Source organism: Rhinatrema bivittatum, chromosome 5 (genome assembly GCF_901001135.1).
Source record: "Rhinatrema bivittatum chromosome 5, aRhiBiv1.1, whole genome shotgun sequence".
NCBI classification, from domain to species: Eukaryota; Metazoa; Chordata; class Amphibia; order Gymnophiona; family Rhinatrematidae; genus Rhinatrema; species Rhinatrema bivittatum.
The window spans coordinates 100,418,146-100,437,819 of NC_042619.1; the positions used below are offsets into that span (position 1 = coordinate 100,418,146).

Consider the following 19,674-nt stretch of genomic DNA (forward strand, 5'->3'; position numbering starts at 1 on the left):
CTTCTGCATAAAATGTAAGCTTCTTATACTTGCCTATATGTTACAATGGCTGCTCGCGGGACATGCCCACAAGGGTTCACTCACTGCCCGGTGCTGCTGACACAGCTGAGCGCTGCTGCCACCAGTCCTCCATGCAGCTGGGATGCCGCTATCACTGGTCATCTATGTGGCGGGAAGCCACTATATCGGCCATAGAGTGCTACCTTGCCTTGTGGTGGTGAGTCGCCGCCTATGCTGCTGCTTTCTATGTGGCAGAGAGCCACTTCTGCTGCTGTCTTCTTCACAGCCTGGTCACCACTGACGGGCTGCTCCTGCACCCAGTATCCCTACTCTTCTAGCGTTTGTCTAGGTGGGAGTACATGACTCATCATTTAAAGGACCCATGGTGGGAAAAGCCCTGAGGCCCCTCTTGATGAATTCTATCCTGCAGTTCCTCAGTCACTTCCTGGTTGCCTTCACAAGGTCTTCCTGTTCTTCGTTTGGTGTTCCTGGTCTCCGCGTCCTTGGTCTTCTGTCTTCTTGCAAGGTTTCTTCTTGTCTTCAGTGGTCCTTGTTCCTGGTTTCGCTGTTGGGTTCCTGAATCTTCAGTTAAGTTCCTGAATCTTCAGTTAAGTCCCTGATGTAATCGTTTTCATCCTTAAGTTCCAGTTCAAGTCTTCACTCAAGTTCAAGTCTTCATCTTCAAAGCTTCAGTCCAAGTCTCCAAGTGTCTTCAGTTTAAGTCTATCTTCAGTTCAAGTCTTCAAATATCTTCTGTTCAATTCTCCAAGTGTCCTGAGTTCAAGTTTTCAAGTGTCCTGAGTTCAAGTCTCCAAGTGTTCTGATTACAAGTCTTGTTCTTGTTCAAGCCTTTGTTCTGTCCAGAATCTTCAGAGTCATTGCTGCTGGTTGGTCTCTGGGATTCCTTTGATTTAAAGTCTTGTCTGAGTTCCTGAGTCTGAGTCTGAGCTTCCAAGTTCTGAGTTCCTGAGTTGTGTTTTTGGTCTTTGAAGTTCTTGTTCCAGCTTCTATGCATGGCTAAGTCTCAATATCAGAGTCTACTCCACCTTTGCCATGGTACACAACCAGCCCATGAGCTGTGAACGGTGAGCACTGGTTCAGGGCTCTTCCAGAGCTTTTCATGTTCTAAGTTTAAACCTTCATCATGTATCCAAGTTCCTGAGTCTTCAGTTCTAAGTCTTCAGTGCCTTTGTCTAGTTCCAAGACTTCAGTGCCTTCCATCATATCCATGTTTCCAGAGCCATCTTTAGTCCTCACCTTCATCTGTCCTGACGCACAAGGTGTTCCCAAACAGCAAGTAAAAAAGGGCTTTTGGAGTGGCCGGAGGCAGGGGCGGTTCTACAATGAGGCAGGGTGAGGCAGCCGCTTCAGGCAGCAAGATATTGAGGCAGAAAAATTGCCCCCTTGAAACCTTCCTGCACAGCTACCTCACCCTTCATTCAGGCAAACAGCTCAGCCGGCAGAAAACCTGCAATGCTGGTGGTGTGGAGCAGTGACATGCTGGCAGGGTTTCCACTCCCTGCCAGCAAAAGGAAGGTCCCAGTGGTGTGGAACAGCAACGTGCTGTCAGGGTTCCCACTCTATGATCCAACGGCCGAAGAAGAGTCACTGCGGTGCTGCCAGCGTTTCCCTGCAGCTGGCAGCGGAAGAGGGTTTGAGGTGCTGCCATGTTTTCCCCACAGCCAGCGGCAGAAGAGGCCTTGCTGTGCAGCCAAAGAAAAGGTCCAAAAATTGTGTGAAAAAAACTTGCCCTGTGAGAATGAGTGCCTGTATGTGAGAGAGACTTTGTGAGTATGTATGAGAGGGTGTGTGTATGCATATGAGAGGGTGGGGGTATATGTGAAAGGGTGTGTGTGTGTATGAGAGGGAGGGTGGGTGTGGTTGGATGTCTTTATGAGAGGGTGTGTGTCTGTATGAGAGAGAGGGTGGGAGTGTCTGTAGGAGAGGGACCATGGAGTGTCTGTATGAGAGGGGGGGTGTGTGTGTGTGTGTGCATGAGAGAGTGAGTATGTGCACATATATATATGTATGAGAGGGTGGGCAGGGTGTGTATGTGTGTGTGTATATGAGAGGGAGGATGGGTAAGGATGTGTGTATGTATGAGTGGTTGGTGTGTGTGTGTATATGAGAGGGTGGTGGGGTGTGTATGTGTGCATGAGAGGGTGGGTGGGGGTAGTGTGTGTGTATGTGTGAATATGAGAGGGTAGTGGGGGTATGTATGTGTATGAGAGGTTGGTGGGGGGTGTATAAATGAGAGTGTGTGTGTATGTGTATATATGAGAGGGTGTTTGTGTGTGTGTATATGTGTACGTGTATATCTATGAGAGAGAGCACCTGCGCACATGTGTGTGAATGTGTGAGAGTACCTGTATATATGTGTATAAGAAAGGTTAAAGTTTGTGCACCTTCCTCCTATCTACGACAATCTCAGGAGGACTGGAAATCTAAAGTTCTCAGGTATGGAGAGTGGGAGATTTTTTTTTTATCCCTGTTAGTTTTAATTATTGGATGTGATGTATCTGCTGTTTTGAAATATTTTATTAGTGTTTGGTAATATTTTAAACATTTTTAAACATGTTTTTAATTGGCTGAATTTATCAGCAGATTTGACATTTTTTTATTGGTGTGTTTAATGTTTTATATTTCTTGATTGTGTTTGCATTGCTTACAGAGTTTGGCTTCTTCTGATTTCCAGTTCAGTTTTTGTTTGCACGTTTCAATTTATATTTTATGATCTCTTTATTCTGTATTTGGTGAGAGTCTGTCTGTGTTCTACTTGTATGACTGAGGCTTTAGGTATTCTGCTAGCTTGTAGTTTCTCTTTTGGGATTTACAACAACCTGGCTTTAATCTGTTTTCCTAACAGGAGGTGTATTGGTGTTTAGGGCCTGGTGCAATATCTGCAGTATGGCTTTTTCATAGGTTGAGTGCTGGCAATTATGATATGGAATGCTTACTATATTGGAATTGTAGTTCAGTTTATTCCTGGCTTTCTGTGGGCCAAGTCCACACCCAGTGCACTTTACCATAGGCCTAATACTATATGGGATCCAGTAAACTGTCTTGATACTATGAGGTAGTTTATTAAGTCTATTAAACTATTATTGAAAATGTGTTTTTTTGCAGTGTATGCCTATATAATATATATGTTGTTGTAAGTGATATTTTTACTTCAAAATATTGTACTTTGTATGTCTTTTTTCCATATGCAATCTGCCTTTTTAGGTTGGGGAAGTTAATACATTTTAAAATAGAAAAGAATGCATAAGTTTTAATTATGTGGGGAGGGAAGAGAAGGGGGAGTGCATGTTGTAAGGTTTGTCTAGGGCATCTAATACCCTTGTATCAGCCCTAAGAGAGAGTTTGTTACATACACAGACTCCTACCATTCACCAACCTCTCACACCCTCAGGGGGCAGATCCTGGAGAAGGGTGGGAGGCAGGCAATAGGGAATGGAGGAATTCTATTTCTAGACCCAGGAGGTGGGGGCAGCCAAAGGCCGCCCCATAAAACATTTTTCCGGTGCCCCCTAGTGAGGACGCTGAAGACTGAGAACAAAAAAATAACAGGCCCAAAAAATGTGTGGTTACAGGTGTGGGCTGCAAACAAGGGAAGCCAGGGTTCAAATCCTATTGCCATTCCTTTTGACCTTGTGCAAGTCACTTCACCTTCTATTGCCTTCCCCCTATCCTGGCCCTTAGTGATTTCACCTGCACTGGGCCATGGGGGGGGCGCCATTTCATCCTTCACCTCAGGCAGCAGACTGCTTTGAGCCACCCCTGGTCGGAAGTCTACCCCAGAGAGCAGCATTGCGTTGCTAGGTCTCAGTTTCTGGTGCATGTTGGACCTTCTGAGATGTGTTCCTGTTTAAGACCAAGTGTTCCTGGCTCAAGGCTAGAGTGTTCCAAGTCTAAAGTTTCAGCTTAGGCCGTGCCTGGATGTGCTTGCCCGCCAGCGGTGTGAATCAACACAGCCTACGGATTGTGTTGATCACCTGCGGCACAGGGGGCTCACACTCTCAGTGTTCCTGACAGTGAAGGAGGGCCTCGACATTTGTCATAGGCACCTGAGCTCCACGCGATAACTCTATAAGTACATTCACTCTGCAACTCCTCATTATTTCTTCTCTCTATTTCTTCATATTTTCCTCTTCCCAAGCTTCACTCATCAGACAAAATTGCTCTTATCTGCATCCTTCTCCCCCATCACCAACTCTCATTTGTCTGCCTTCCACCTGGATGTACCAAATGCCTGTAATGATCTTCCTGAATGTGTCCCGCAGCCTATTTTCTTGCCAGATTCTAATTTAACCTGAAAACTCACCTCTCTGAGGTTGCTTTTAATACCTGAACCCCAATTTATCTTGATCGTGTAACAGTTCTCAATCTAGGCTCTGCACTGGGTAGTGCATCTCTCTTTTTTCTTAGACAGAACTGGGGCCAGTAGATACTCCTTACCTACTTCTTATTGTCTCATGGTTTCTTAGATAGAATTGAGGCCAGTAGATATTTCAGTCCAGTGTCACATTATACAAGAAGAAGCTGATTAGCAACAACTTACATGACCAGAGCTTTCCTTAAAACATTTCCAGATCCAAATGTCATGTCTGATGATACTCTGAAAAATTGCCTCTCCTCAATTTAATCCCAGGTACCTTAAAGCTTCTCAGTCATGGCCTTGCTGTTTTCCCCAAAATCTTTTTGTTTTTCTTTGTGTGTCTTGTCTGTCTGTCTTGTCGAGATTGTAAGCTTCAAGGAGAAGGGACTATTCATTATTTGTATCTGTACAGTTTTGCGTACTTCTGATATGAGCTATACAAATCATGATAATAATATTCAAGAAACTCCTCTGGATATTTTCAGAAGAAAGTTAAAAGCTTATTTGTCTTCTTTGGTTTAGGGGTGTTCATAATCCTTTTGTTTTCATTCAGATGCCCTGTGTAAATAAAGTAAATAAATATACAAATCAAAAAGAATAGGGGTAGGTTTTTAAAGAAGGGTGCGTGCATCCATGTGCGCGTGCTACCCGGCCAGCGGCGGATTCCCGATGAAGACCGGCCCGGGGATTCGCTGCCCAGGCCGGCCTAGGAGATACCACGTGGTCTGCCGAGCGCGACTCTGTCACGTCCGCGCTCGGCAGACCACGTGACTAGCGCGACCGGCCCACCGTGGGATGCCCGATCCCCCGATAGGCCAGTCCGCCTCTGTACCCAGCACATGGATGACCGATTTCATAGCACGCGCATGTTATAAAATTGGCGGGTCACGTGCAGATGCATGCTGGATTTTGTAATCCTCGTGCATATGTGCGGGTGGCGCACGCAAAAGGGGGTAGATTTTAGCAAATTTTGCGTGGCAACGAGAACGAGCCTCTCCCAGTTCCCTTCTAGTCCGCTCCAATTAAGGAGCGGACTGGGAGGGAACTTCCCTACCCCCTGCGCATACTCCCTCCCTCTTCGCCTGTCCTTCCCACCCCCTAAACCCTTTACCCTACCTTTTTTTAAATTTTATTTGATTGCTTACTGCTCCGTTGGAGAAGTAGTAACTTGCGCATGCTGGCAGTCCCTTTCCTGATATGGCTGTATCGGCTGCCTCCAGCCCTGCCGCTCCTCGCCCCTTTATCTGGGCCCAGCACTTTGGCACCTAATGGGGGTCACGCGGATGGCTGGACCCCTTTAAAAATGCATGCGGTGCACACAAGGCCCTGCCACGCATGTAATCATAGTATAGATTAGTATGAAAACAATGTTTCAATAATTCTTATTTTGTTATTTTTTATGAGCTAGTAACAGATTTCATAGATAGTGGTTTACTGTCAAGATCAAAAAACTTTCATAGGACTGCACCAAGGTCTTTCACATACTGATGATAGAACATTCTTTGCTTCCATTATAGTAGAGCTTTTATGAGTCATTTGAAAAGAAATCACTGCAAATAAAAATCAGTCCTTATTCCAGCTCAAACTAAATAGAATTATTAAAATAATTTGATTACAAGTTATTTATAAAAATAGAGGGATGAAAGCTTCCTTGGTTTATCACAGTAGGATAGGCTATTTGTGCTTCATTTTACGTGGTGACATTACTCTTGACAAAGAGAGGTAAGAGCATTAAGCCTGTGAAGCAGCCTGATTCATTGATTGAATATTCCTATCTGCTACCTAATAGACTGAACAATATATTGCCCATTCCAAGGCACTCATTGTTTTTTCTCTGCATTTATGTCAAAACCACTAAATTATTGGAAATCATTACAACTAACTTGTTCATCCTTGACATTTGTATTGCTTTTACTAACCCTATAACTGCTTTAAATTTTCAGTGGTGAGCGAAAGCCCAAAATTGATCTTTTCAGGACGTGTGTAGCTGCTATTCCTCGAGTGCTTCCCGATGGGATGTCGAAGCTTGAGCTCATTGACTTGCTGTCGAGGTAGGTGGTGTAGGCAAAGCTTGAGCTGGTTGACTTATTGTTAAGGTAGATTATACAAACAATTTAAAAGCTAGTTAATAGAGCTAAGACAAAGCTAATTTTAAGCGATTGTCAATAGTTTGGCCACATAAGGATACAAGTCAGTAAAGATATAGGTTGAGTGTCATACCTGCAGAGTTAATGAAACATTGATATTTTCTTTGTCTTAGTTGCTTATGTAGATGTAAATTACACTGATTTGATGAAGCAATTCATTGTAGATCAAATTGCTTTACTTTTCTGAAAGCTTTTCACCAGATGTTGACTGCATAAAGAATATGGCATTAAATCACATAGTAGAAGCCTCTGAAAAAGGCGAAATGGGCAACCTTTTTGTGAAATTATTTGCAAAACAAAAATATGTAATTTTTGCATATCTGTAAAAACATGGCATGACTTTGAACTTCTTTCAACAAACTGAAACTGAATTAATGGAATCTGTAATTAAGTAGCTGGCAAGGATTGGAGTCTTTGGAATGAGTGGGTTAGACGAGCGATTGTCTAGGGCTCCAGGCCCAAGGGATGCCAATGCTTTTTGTCGGGGGGTGGGGGGTGGGGGGAGGTGGCACAAGCACTTCATGCTGTCGTAATGACAGCTGTAGCAGCTCCAAGTCCTATGTTGCCATGTCATCAAACAGGGACCCTACCCCAGAGGGTCACCCCCATCCATGGCCAGTCAGAAATTTAGAAGGGGATACCACTCCCCTCCCCCCCCCCCCCCCCCCCACTCGCACTGCTCAGGGCATGGGTCCTGGCAAGTTTCACCAGCAATATAAGTCACTAATCATTGGTATGAGTCTCTTTGCATATGTAGGATGCAAACAGACTCATACCAGGAGAATGTTCCAGAGGGCTTGCAATCTAAGGGCCCTATTTACTAAGCATTTTTGCCATAGAAACAAAATAGGAGAAAACCTTTAGTAAATAATCCCCTAAGAGGATAACTTTTAAACAAATGCATATGGTGGCATATATGTGTGTATATGGCTCTCAGCAGATATAAATTAGTATTTTAGAAACCGCATGTATGCTATATGTGTGTTTTATAAAATATACATATCTCTACCCTGCAATATCTGCACATATGTAGGCTTTCATGAGAATACATACAGGGCCAGTTCTTAAAAAATACGCGCGAACATAGATTTGTTCGCGCAACCTGGCACGAACAAATCTACGCCCGATTTTATAACGCTACTAAATCGTTCCAGCTACTCTTCTTCTTCTCCAAGTTCTAATTTTCCCTTGTTTATTGTAACTTCTTCGCTACATATCAACACCAGTTTTCGTTCAATGTTTATCACTCCCATGTTTTCTGTAAACCGGCATGATATGATTTTATCATGAATGCCGGTATAAAAAAGCTTTAAATAAATAAATAAATAAATAAATAAATAACTAACATGCGCTCGCAGCCGCTGTGCACAGCCGCTGTGCAGAAGCACTCGGCCCCACCCCAGAACCGCCCCCACACCATGCCCCTGCCTCCGGACTGCCCCTTTTTCGAAGCCCCGGGACATACGCGTGTCCCGGGGCTTGCACGCGCTGCCGAGCCTATGCAAAATAGACTCGGCACGCGCAGGGGCAGATTTTCTCAGGTTACGCGCATAGCCTTTGAAAATCTGCCCCACAGTGCATTGAAAGAATGTATATCAATGCATTGAATACATATAGTTTTCCTATCTATTTAAAAAAATACATGTGAAAATAAGGTAGTACTTACTCGCATATATCAGGATATATGAACGTAAGCTGGTGCATTTTAAAACATGTGCGTGTTGAGTAAATTACCAGTTTTACCATATAGTCCACTGGTTCACCCACTCATCCTCTTGGTCTTCGAGATCCTCTTGGTTCTTCAGCCTGAACTCCCCCCAGTTCACCCAGACCTCCCACCCAGCCAGTAGTACACAGTAAACACTTTTAATATCACTTGTGCCAAATTATTAGCAGGTGTAAAAATTGCACGAGTGAGTTGCCAAATCTACATCTTTTAAAATAGCAACTTACACATATGCGCTAAAGTGAAAATACGTGCATATTTTTTCCTTTCGTAACATACAGAATATGGAAAGGAAAGGTGAAAAGAAGCATTTCCTTTTCAGTTTAGTGAATAGAATGTGTCAACTTTGAGAATATGTAGCTCATGATATATTTTTATTTTATGAGTATGTCTACTTAAATAATGTAAATAATAGTGGTCTTATGTTTTAAACTTAAAAACATTGAACTGAGTCTCCCTGCTCATGTGGTGTGTTGTGTACAGTGAGAGTGCACCTTTTCACTTGGCCGTAGGTTCCAAATTGCCTGGCTCCAGCTCTGCAGTAATGCACATTTGTTTGCTGTGGCATGGGAAACATTTGTCACATGATTTATGATGTACTGAAGTGATTGAATAAGGGATCTGTGCTATAGCCCTCATTTAACTTTCCTTCAAAGGGGCTAGAAATGCATGGTGTTTCAGTGTTTGAAACTGTATGTGGGATGGTATATGCAGCCATATGTCTGTTAAATTAATTTTAATTCTGACACTTGTAAATTATATTATGGGATCAAAGACACTGCTATGGGAACCTTCGATTCTAAATTTAAAAATGGAGAGGTTGTGGGGTCAATATTCAAATGGTTTGTCTGGCTAAGTTTGGGACTTAGCCAGACAAACCATAAGCTTTTAAAATTCCCACACTTTGACCATCTCCAGGTTATCCAGCTAAGTACAGTAGTTAGCTGGATAAAATGTATTTGGATAACTTGGAGGTGGCCTGGAGGCAGTATGGGGCAGGACAACTTATCTGGCTAATTCTGGTTCTGCTGGAGAGCAGCCCTAAGGTTAACCAGAAAAGTTTATCCAGCCAACTAGGACTTTGACTGGCTATGTTCAGCAGAGTGCCTACTCATCAGCACTCTGCTCAGTATCTCAGACAAGTTGTCTGGACAACCTTAGCTGGATATCTTGTCCGTTCCTTGCACTGTTGGATATCAGGCTCTATGTGCTTTGTACTAAGTTACAAGTGGGTAGTGGAGGTGGGATTCAAACTGGGGTCCTTCACAGCACCGTGCTTAACAACTGCACCAGGGGCAAATTAAGAGCGTGATTCATCGAGGCATTTTCCCCATAGACACAGAATGGGAGAAATGCCTTAGTGAATCAGGCCCTAAGGCAGGGGAGGGTTGCTTAGTTTGGAGAACCTCAGCTACTCTGTAGAATTCTGTCATTCCAGGATATGTACTTTGTACAGTGTGTGCTAGCTATTCTAAAATCACTGTGATTGTTTTCACAGTTTATCTCTTGACGCACTTGCATTTTATATGGTTGTGCAAATATTTATGTAATGAAGGGGAGGGACTGAAGGAGAAGGATCTCAAGAAAAGATTTTTTCAGTCCTGTGACCCTGTGCTACTAGCTCAACAATGAGGTGCACTGGCAAATTTGTATGTGAAACTACAATATGAAGATGAGGAAGTTTTACATTCAAATAAAAACAAAAACGTGAACTCCATTCACCGTGCAATTTTAAAATTTCAGAAAAACTCTGAATATTGTGTTAAATTATGAGGAAAATGTCAGAGTTGCCAGTTTTTAATCATCAGTCATAACGTCCTCCTTTAATTGTTATGCTTTCCTATCTGAACATGTTAATAGAACCCTTAACCATTCTCTCATCACCTCCTGCTTAGACTATTGTAATCTGCTTCTCAAGTCTCCCAGTGAGCTGTCTTTCTCCACTATAGTCCATCTATGCAACTTATCTTTGGCCAAAGTTACTTCACCCATATTACCTCTCTTCTCAAGTCACTTCATTGGCTCCCTATCTGTCCCACATACAGTTCAAGCTCCTTTTACTCACCTACGAAAGCCTTCACTCCACAGCTTTTTACTACCTCTCTTCTGTTATCTCTCTCTACACTCCTCCTCGTGCATGCCACTCTTCAGGTAAGTCACTCCTATCTATATCCTTCTCCTCTACCGCCAATTCCTGACGCCTTGCTTTCCACCTGGCTACACCATATGCAGGAACGGACTTCCTGAGCTGGTGTGTCATGCTCCTTCTCTTGCCTTATTTAAATCCCAACTAAAAACTCACCTCTTTTGAAGCTACTTTTAAATCTTAAACCTTGAGTGTCCTTCTTTACAGTCTCAATCATTTTTAACCATATTCTTAAATGAAATTCCCAGTCCTTTTTGCCCTGTATATTTATCTTGATTAGACTGTAGACTGTACTGAGCAGGGACTATTTCTTACATGTTTTTGTATAGTGTTGCATGCATTGAATAGCACTATAGAAGTAGTAAGTAGTAGTAATAGTAATAAAACGCTACTGGATATATATATAGTGCTGTACAAATATACATATGATATGGTCCCTTTTCCATGGAGCTTATAATATAGTCAAGACAAACATATGTGACAAAAAGAATCTATTGGAAGTGTATTTATTGAGAGAAGTGGTTAGGATTTAAAAACAACTTCAGAAAGAATACCTTTTAGACTGGGTTTGAAATACAGCTAGATAGGGAGCATGACGCTCCGACTCAGGGAGTCTATTACAGCATAGCAAGATAGAAAGTGCAGAACTGAGAGATAGGAATTGACAGTGGAGAAGAGCTCAAATATGAATGACTTGTTCGATGAAGAATTCAAGAGAAAGAGTGTAGGAAGAGAGAAGAGAAAATAGGTAATGAGGAGCTGCATAGTGAATGCACTTATAGGCAAGTAATAGTTTGGTTTGGGAGGGCACGTGCTGCAATGGGCTGAAATTTTTTTTAAAGGGGAGGAATCAAAGAATTCAACTGGATGTTGTTTTTTTTTATCATGACGGGAGTTGTGCCCTATCAGAGATCGGATCTATCGTCGTTTCTGTTTAATTTATATCTGACTCCAAATGGAAAGTTACTAAGGAGACTAGGGCTGTCTTATTATATTTATAAAGATGATATACAACTGTTTTTTCCATATCAGGCAAGATGGCCTTGCGTTAGCATTTCTTACAAAAATGCTTAGATAATAGAATTTGGTTGACAGGAAAAGGTTTATCAGATATATCTAAGATCAAGTTGTTATGGGTCTTGAAGGACTCACTCTCGGTTAGGTCATCAGTAATCCAGGTTGATTTTGCTGTACCCATAATAACTGAAGTACATAGTCTTGGAATAATATTGGACTCAAAGTGGTCAATGATACCACATGTTAGAAATGTTGTAAGAGTGAGTTTGTACAAGTTAAAAATGGTGAAACCCTTGAAAGCATTATGTCAAGATTTATTCAGAACTGTTGCACAGGCTCTTGTTTTGATCCAGTTAGGTTATTGCAGTGGTTTACTTGTAGGATTACCAACTAAAGTATTTCAAGCATTGCAACTGGTCCAGCATGTGACAGCTAGGATGATCACTGGTAGCAGAAGATTTTATCACATGACCCATTATTAAAAGACCTCCATTGGCTGCCTATTAGAATTCGTGCACAATTTAAAATGACGCTTATTGTACATAAGTTACTTCATTTAGAACATAAATGCATATTTCTAACAAAGTTGTGACAATATGAACCAGGGAGAACCCTGAGATCAGAAGGCACAGCAAAGTTAGTTACCCCTAAGTCGGGACTATCATTTACATCAGGCACTTAACAGAACATTTTCGTTCTCAGCTTCTTATATGTGGAATACCCTCCCAGTTAAACTGAGTACTGATACTGAGTGTAAAAAATGTTAGTAAATATCTAAAACATTTCTGTTCCAGGAAGCTTTTAAGTGATTTTAGCACTCTTATTATTTTATAATGGGGTTTTTTTTACCACTTGTGCATGGTTTTTTTTTTTTAATATGTGTAAGCTTGTAACCTGTCCCAAACAATCATATTGGAGGCAGTAGGATATAAATTTTATAAATAAATAATTAAACTGTATGCAGAATCAGGGAACTAATGTATCAACTTGATAAGAGGGGTTATATCGTCATAGTGACCTTGAAGTAAGACAGGTCATTCAGTCGAATTTTGAATAGATTTTAATGGAGAAAGATGGTTCAGTAGGAGACCCACAAGAACAAACTGTAGTAGTCTTAAGCGAGAAGTGATAAGAGAGTGGCTGAGTGCTCAAAAAGGAAGGGATAGATTATAACAATGACATAGAGTCAAAAACAACATGCTTTAATAGTGTTTTAAATGTAGTTACAGGAAGCTTTAATGATGGAATTAAAGCTTAATTAATCGACTTAATGGGTCGATTTTAAAAGGAGCACGCAGTTCCCGGCGCATGCACATGGATGTGCCGATTTTCTAAATGCATATATTGGTGTGCGCATATTATAAAATACATTTCTCGCACATACATGTGCACCGGATTTTAATGTCCACACTGCATGTATGGGTGGGTGGCCTCCTCCGTGTGCGGGGGGATTTAATGTATAGATCATGTACCCTTGTGATTTAAGCCCAGTTGGAGAATAGGATGACTGGTAATATATACTTACGGACCATGCATTACACATTCACTCCCAAATCTTTTATACTCCCTGGCATAGATTCTAAGACTGAGATAATGTATATAATATAATTTATTGATAGTAAATATATATAAGTAATTTTATATATTCAGAGGTCAATATTTAAAAGCCATTTAGATGAATAACTGAAAAGTTATCCATCTAAATGCCTTTACCTAACTATATTCAGCTAAGTTCTAGCTGGCTAATATGTTAAGTGACTAGAATTTAGCAGGATAAGTTAGGGACAGTCCAGGAGTGTAACTGGGAGGAGTTAAGTTAGCTGCCTTTTGGATGGGGTTAAGCTGTGTGATAGCTGCCATGACTGGGTGGTAAGGTTTTATTGCCTTTTGTGATGTCTCCCACAAGGCCTGAGAGAGAGAGAGAGAAAGAGAGAACCTGGCCATGATGTCATCTTCCTAGATAGGTATTTGTATCCCTATGGTAGGCCCACCTAGTAACTCGAGGTGAGGTTTAGGTATTAGTGTAGGGGGTTAGGGGCCACTTTGACATTCAAAGTGAGACGTACGAACAGAACAGTGGTCTCTTGTGAAGATTTGATGACCTTCGGAGTGAGGAAACTCACTTCAAGATGAGATTTGGGCAATGTTCTCTCAACCTAGCTTGATGTAGAGAGTCCATCAAGCTAGGTTGAGAGAACATTGCCCAAATCTCATCTTGGAGGAATCTCATCTTGCAGGAATCACAACAGATCTGGCACCTATCACAAAGTCTGATGATGTTATCACAATTTGCACTAACTTAGTTCTTTGCATAGGTAATTAGCACAAAGTGCAATAAACTGAATATTTGCATAAACCACACCCCTTTTACTATCACATGCAATACTTATGGCATTTTGATAAATCTAGGTCTACGATAGCCAGCTATTTTCAACAGTGTGGCTGCACTGTTGAATATGCCTCCAAAGTTAGCCAGATACGTTTATCCGGCTAACTTTGCTATCAGGACTGTGTCTGAATTTAGACCTTTCAAAGTTCAATTTTCAATTCCCCATACTGTATGATATGCAAATATTGCATCTAACTACCTAGTGTCCTCCCTTTTCTTACCACTCCTTGAAGTGAAGTATCTTGTAACATAGCCAGGAGTCCACATCGCCTCTGCATGTCTCCTTCTGGTCTTAGGCCCACCTCAGCATGGTTTGGTCTGTCTCCCTTCTAGTCACATCTGCAGCTGGTCTGCTTACTTCTGCTTTGGGCTAGAGCTGGCTGTTGGTCATACATCCATGTTCTGGTCATCTGCCCAAGTGGTCTGTGTTGGAGCTAATGCCTTGCATTGCCTGGATACGTTGGACTGAGCATTTTGCCCGGATATGTTAGGGCTGAGTGTTTACCAAATTTTCGGCCTCCAGCTTCACTTTTTTATGGTGCTCTCTTACGCCATCACGGAACAAGATTGCATGGCTTTCATATTTATGGTTGGATTTGATTGTATATTTTTCATCTAATTGGTTGGATCTGATCATAAATCCACACCCATTGAATGTCATGACATCTGGATTATTTGGGTCAAAAGAGACCAAAATGGTTCATCACAACCTCACATGCTCTTCCATGTGATAGGGGGGGGGGGTGGAAGAAGTTTCTGAATATGAGGCCTCCCCTCATTGATTGTTTCTTATGCTTATATGATACTTCTTAATCTGTGGCTCTCATCAGTCGATCGATATCTGGCAAAGCTGAGCTTTTTGGGCTCACCTCGATTCATATCCTCATTCTTGTCGATGCTTGCCAAGTTCCAACAAGGCTTTGTTTGCCTTTAGTAATAGTCCTCTTTCTGCAATCTTAGGAGAAGGCCCTAAAATGCTGGAAAAAATCTGTTGGCCTTCCTTTGGTTAATATATGTGTTTAAATGTCCATCATTTTTAAATGTCCATTTCTTTAAAATGTCCATTTTATCCATAGCATGCCTATTGCAGAAACTTTATCTGTTTGAATTTTTTTATTATGTATGTTTTTACTGGAAACCGCTTCAATATTTCCCTATGAAGAAGCAGTATACAAAAAATTAAAATAAATAAATAAATCTCTTATTCCTTGAATTGTAAGATGCTTATATGGTAGGCCAAAAATAAAAATGTCCATGTGAGAGGCTTCTTAGAGACAAATATGGCAAAGGGTACCATATCAAATACCATTGAGGGTAGAAGTTAGTGTATTCTGCGTAAATGTGTAAAGAGATGAGTTACACATAAATACTTTGCGGAATGATAGGGAATCAGGATAAGCTCCTGAAAAATGTTCATACGAGGGGCTTCTTAGAGACTAATATGGCGTTCTTCAGGAGCTTATCTTGATTCCCTGTGCACTAATCTATACATCATTTCTCCCTCCCAAGCACTAATCATAACACTGTACATAGAGATGGAGAGAGAGGCATCAAATATGATTCCAAATTTACAGGGAGGATGAGAGAACCATCCACAGAGATGGGAAAAAAAAAAAGGAAGAGGGGAAGAGGCCATGTTAAGTTTAAGATGGTGCAGGACATCCAGGCAGTGATGTCAAGTAAGCAGGCTAAAATTTTGGAATGGATTCATGCTAAAACTTCTGGTGTAGAAAAGAACATCTGGAAGTCAGCAGTGGAATTGAAAGTAGTGGGAGGAGATCTGAGCACCAATGGAAGAAATGTAGAGAGAAAAGAGAGGAGAGTCCAGGGCAGAGTTTTGAGGCACACTGCCCTATAGCAGAAACATAGAAATGACGGCAGAAGAAGACCAAACGGCCCATTCAGTCTGCCCAGCAAGCTTTCGCACTTACTTTTTTCATACTTAGCTGTTACTCTTGGCCCTTATAAGTAACTTTTTGGTTCTATTTCCCTTCCACCCCTGCCATCAATATAGATAGCAGTGCTGGTGCTGCATCTAAGTGAAGTATCTTGCTAATTGTTTAGGGGTAGTAACTGCCGTAATAAGCAAGCTACTCCCATGCTTGTTTACCCAGCCTGTGCAATTCAGTCCTTATTGGTTGTTGTCTGAATATAAATCCTCTTTTCTTCATCCCCCCTGCCTTTGAAGCAGTGAGCTGCGCTGGATATGTATTCCAAGTGAAGTATCAGGCTTAATTGATTCTGGGTAGTAACCGCCATAACAAGCAAGCTACTCCCCTGCTTTTTTGTGGATGCAAATCCTTTTTTCCACATTTCCTCTTGCCGTTGAAGCATACAGCAATGTTGGTGTTGCATTAACCATGTGTATGTTTATTGAATAAGGATATTTATCTCCAGGTAGTAGCCGTCATTCCCGCAAGCCACCCCCATGCCTCTTCTCTTCATTCACATCCTCTAGACTATATGGTTCCACAGTGTTTATCCCACGCCACTTTGAAATCCTTTGAACCACCAGAGGATACAGTATAAGTATGATGGGAGAAGTAAGAAGAAAACCAAGCTAGACAGAGTCCTGAAATTAAAACGAGTACAGTATGTAAGAAGTAGACAATGATCAACCGTGTCAAAAGCAACAGATAGGGCAAGGAGGATGAAGATTGAATAAAAGCCCTTGGCCTTGGCCACAAAGCGGCCATTGGAGACTTTGGTGACAACAGTGTCTATGGAATATACAGGGCAAAAGCCAGACTGGAGAGGATCCAGAATGGTTTGAGATGAAAGAAAGTCAAGACAGCAGGTGTGATTGCATTTGCCAGCAGTTTGAATGTGAACGGGAAGAGGGAAATAAGACAATAGTTAGCAGAGCAGATAGTGTCCAGTGAAGGTTTACTGAAGAGCGGCATGATCACAGTATGCCAGAAGAAAGAGAAGACAGTCACAATGGCAAGTGATTGAGAATGTGATGTAGGATGGAGAGAACAATTGCAGGGAAAATAGAACTGAGGGGCTGGGTGGGAATTGGGTCAGAGGAACAAGACGTGAGTTTGGGGAGCAGTTTCCTCTTCTGTGATTCAGTAAAGAAAGAAAGTGTGGCAGGGGCCAGACGAAGGGGAGGTGAATGCAGTGGGGATGGAGAAGGTGGTCTAGTGTTAGATAGTGCTATTACCTTCCACCTTCCTGGGAGCTACAGTTTTCCCAATGAATATTTCATAAGTGTATCTGGAGTCACCTACAGTACCCATTTTATTACTAAATGTATTCTTCCTTGATGCATTCAGGGGCAACCAGATTGAACACTTGAGCCTCTCCCTGCTAGAGGAATAAAGAAGGCAGCCCGCCAATAGTTGCAGGGGACTGGCAGACCTCTGAAATGGATGAGAGTGTGCCAGCAATGTGAATAAAATATTCCTGTGCATACTTTATATTCCAGCCCTATCTTCACAATTCAGTAAGGCATCTTCAGCCCACAACTGTTCTTTACAGCTTTATATTAACTAGCTTGGAAATTTAGGCTTGAAAATAGATTACAGGCTTAAGTTAGTGGAGACAGCATAAGTAATGCTGTAGGTGATTCATTGAATCTCTCTGAAGCAAAGTACTAAAGATTTTTACTTTTATATGTTTTACTCTAGCAGGCTACAAAAGTACCAATAGTCATAAATGATATCACCTTGGATTGGATTTTTAGATTTAATTATTCACCTTTCCAAATCAAAGCTCAAGGCAAGTTACAGTAGGTAGATCCTTCCCAAGAGAGCTCACAGTCTAAGGGCCTCATTTACTATGCTGTGTTAGGGAATTTACCACGTGGTTACAAATGCAGTGATAATGTGTGGTGCTTCAAATACTATATATTATTCTGCCCATGGCACTGCTAATCAGCTCATTACTAGCCTAATACATGTAAATCAAATAACGTGGCTTGCCTCAAAAATCGTAAGCCACATTATTTGATTCCAGGCTAGCTACAACTGAAGAGTTGTAGCTAACTTCCCCAGGAGGATCAGGACACTGACACATGTCCCGATTCTCCTGGGCCATGTCTTAAAGGGGATGATTGGCCCCCATGTTGCACCTGCTTATGTATGGATAAGACCGTAGGAGTCTCCCTAGAACCCCTGTCCCACCCGTAATCCCCCACACTGCTCCTGGAGGCAGCCGAAGTTGCAAAACAAATGTTTTCAATGATCGGCCCCTCTACTCTGATTTAAAAAAATGTCCCCTCCTGACCCCCCCAGACTTACCATACTGGCGCTGTTGGTCTGATGGGGGCTGAAAACACCCCCTAGGTTCTGGACCCAGCAGTGGCCATTTTCCAAAATGGACCCAAAAAGCACAAAGGAAGGTGATCTATGAAAGCCGTTAGGAATAACAAAAAGATAGATGCCTGTAGTCTTTTTCAATTTCTTTATTGAGATGGAGACATGAAAAATAGCCCGACTCAATGTTTGACTTTTCAAGTGGAGACCCGGTTCCTGAACGCGATACAAGATTGTATACTGTTGTGGATTATACAGATGTTAATATAATCCATTTACACACATTTTGTCTGAACTAAATTGGGAACTCAAGACATTTCATACAAGCCCCTGAGGCAGCCGTTTTAAGCGGCGAAACTCGGCCAGAGTCGGACTATTTTTCATGTCTCCACCTCAATAAAGAAATTGAAAAAGACTACAGGCATCTACCATTTTCCAAAATGGTGCAGGCCAGTGATAGCTAGCTTTTGCCCCATCACGTGATAGGAGCAGCTGGCACCATTTTGTAAAAGGGGCACTCCAGGCCCCCACTAGACCACCAGGCCAGTTTGGTAAGTCCAGGGGGATCAGGAGGGGGGGGGGAGCTGGCCTCCAGGGTGTGATTTGTTTGTCAAATTGGAAGGTTTGGGTGGTTGGGGCGAGACCTGTGCCCAGGGATTTAGCTCAAGATAATTTCAGGTTCCTACTGTTTGACTATCAGAAAAGTTATAATACTTCGAAATTTGACTACATGGAATTTTTTTTTTTATTTCAAATTTTTTATTAAGCCAGGAAATCGAAAAGCATTCATATATTATGACATGAATAATATATCCATAACATATTTCAAAGGTTTTCCCTCTCTCTTCCCCCCCCCCCCTCCATCCTTCCAATCCCCTTGTCCACACACACAGGTTAACTTGAGCTTTCATACCAACTACGTGGAATTTTTTTTGACTAGCATGTGACTGGAAACACAGCTGAATGGACTCACTGGGCATTAAAAACTGGGAGCCACTGTACTAGCCAGGGAATCACAAAGTTCTTCTTTAGTTCATCTTCACTGTCAGTGACCATTGTAGTTATGTTCCATTCAAGCCATCCTTTGTTTAAAAATTTTCTTATTTTATGTTTTACCATCAGACTTTCAATCCATATGGATGATGAACTCCGACACATTGCACAGAATTCTCTGCAGGGTCTGCTAGTGGACTTTACGGACTGGAGGGAAGACGTATTGTTCGGTTTCACTAACTTTCTGCTACGGGAAGTCAATGATATGCACCAGACTCTTTTAGATACCTCCTTAAAGCTGCTGCTTCAGTTGCTTACTCAGTGGAAACTTGTGATACAGACTCCAGGGAGAGCTCACGAGCAGACCAAACTCAGAACCTCAGAGGTAACTTTCAGATGAGTAGCAGCACCCAAATGCAGTGGTTTCCTCAGCTTCATGTAACTTGAGTTAGATTCTGCAGATCACCGTGATGGAAAGCATTCTCACTGCTAACCTTCCTCAGCATAAGACATATCATCTATTTAAAAATTAAGGGGTTTTTTTATGTGCTAAAAATATTCTTGCAAATCAACTTTAGTAATGCTGATTAAAGCTTGTAAGATTAAAGGTCAATTTTTA

The 19,674-nt window shown here is 41.8% G+C and overlaps 1 protein-coding gene across 1 annotated transcript in view; it reads left to right on the top strand.

The window, feature by feature from the left end:
• The window catches only part of FRY (FRY microtubule binding protein), a 496,652-nt gene that overhangs the window by 208,900 nt on the left and 268,078 nt on the right, over positions 1–19,674 (top strand). The window contains exons 17-18 of the mRNA XM_029602654.1: positions 6,322–6,429; positions 19,185–19,440. Of these exons, the coding sequence (XP_029458514.1) occupies positions 6,322–6,429; positions 19,185–19,440 (364 nt within the window). The remainder of the gene's footprint in view (positions 1–6,321; positions 6,430–19,184; positions 19,441–19,674) is intronic.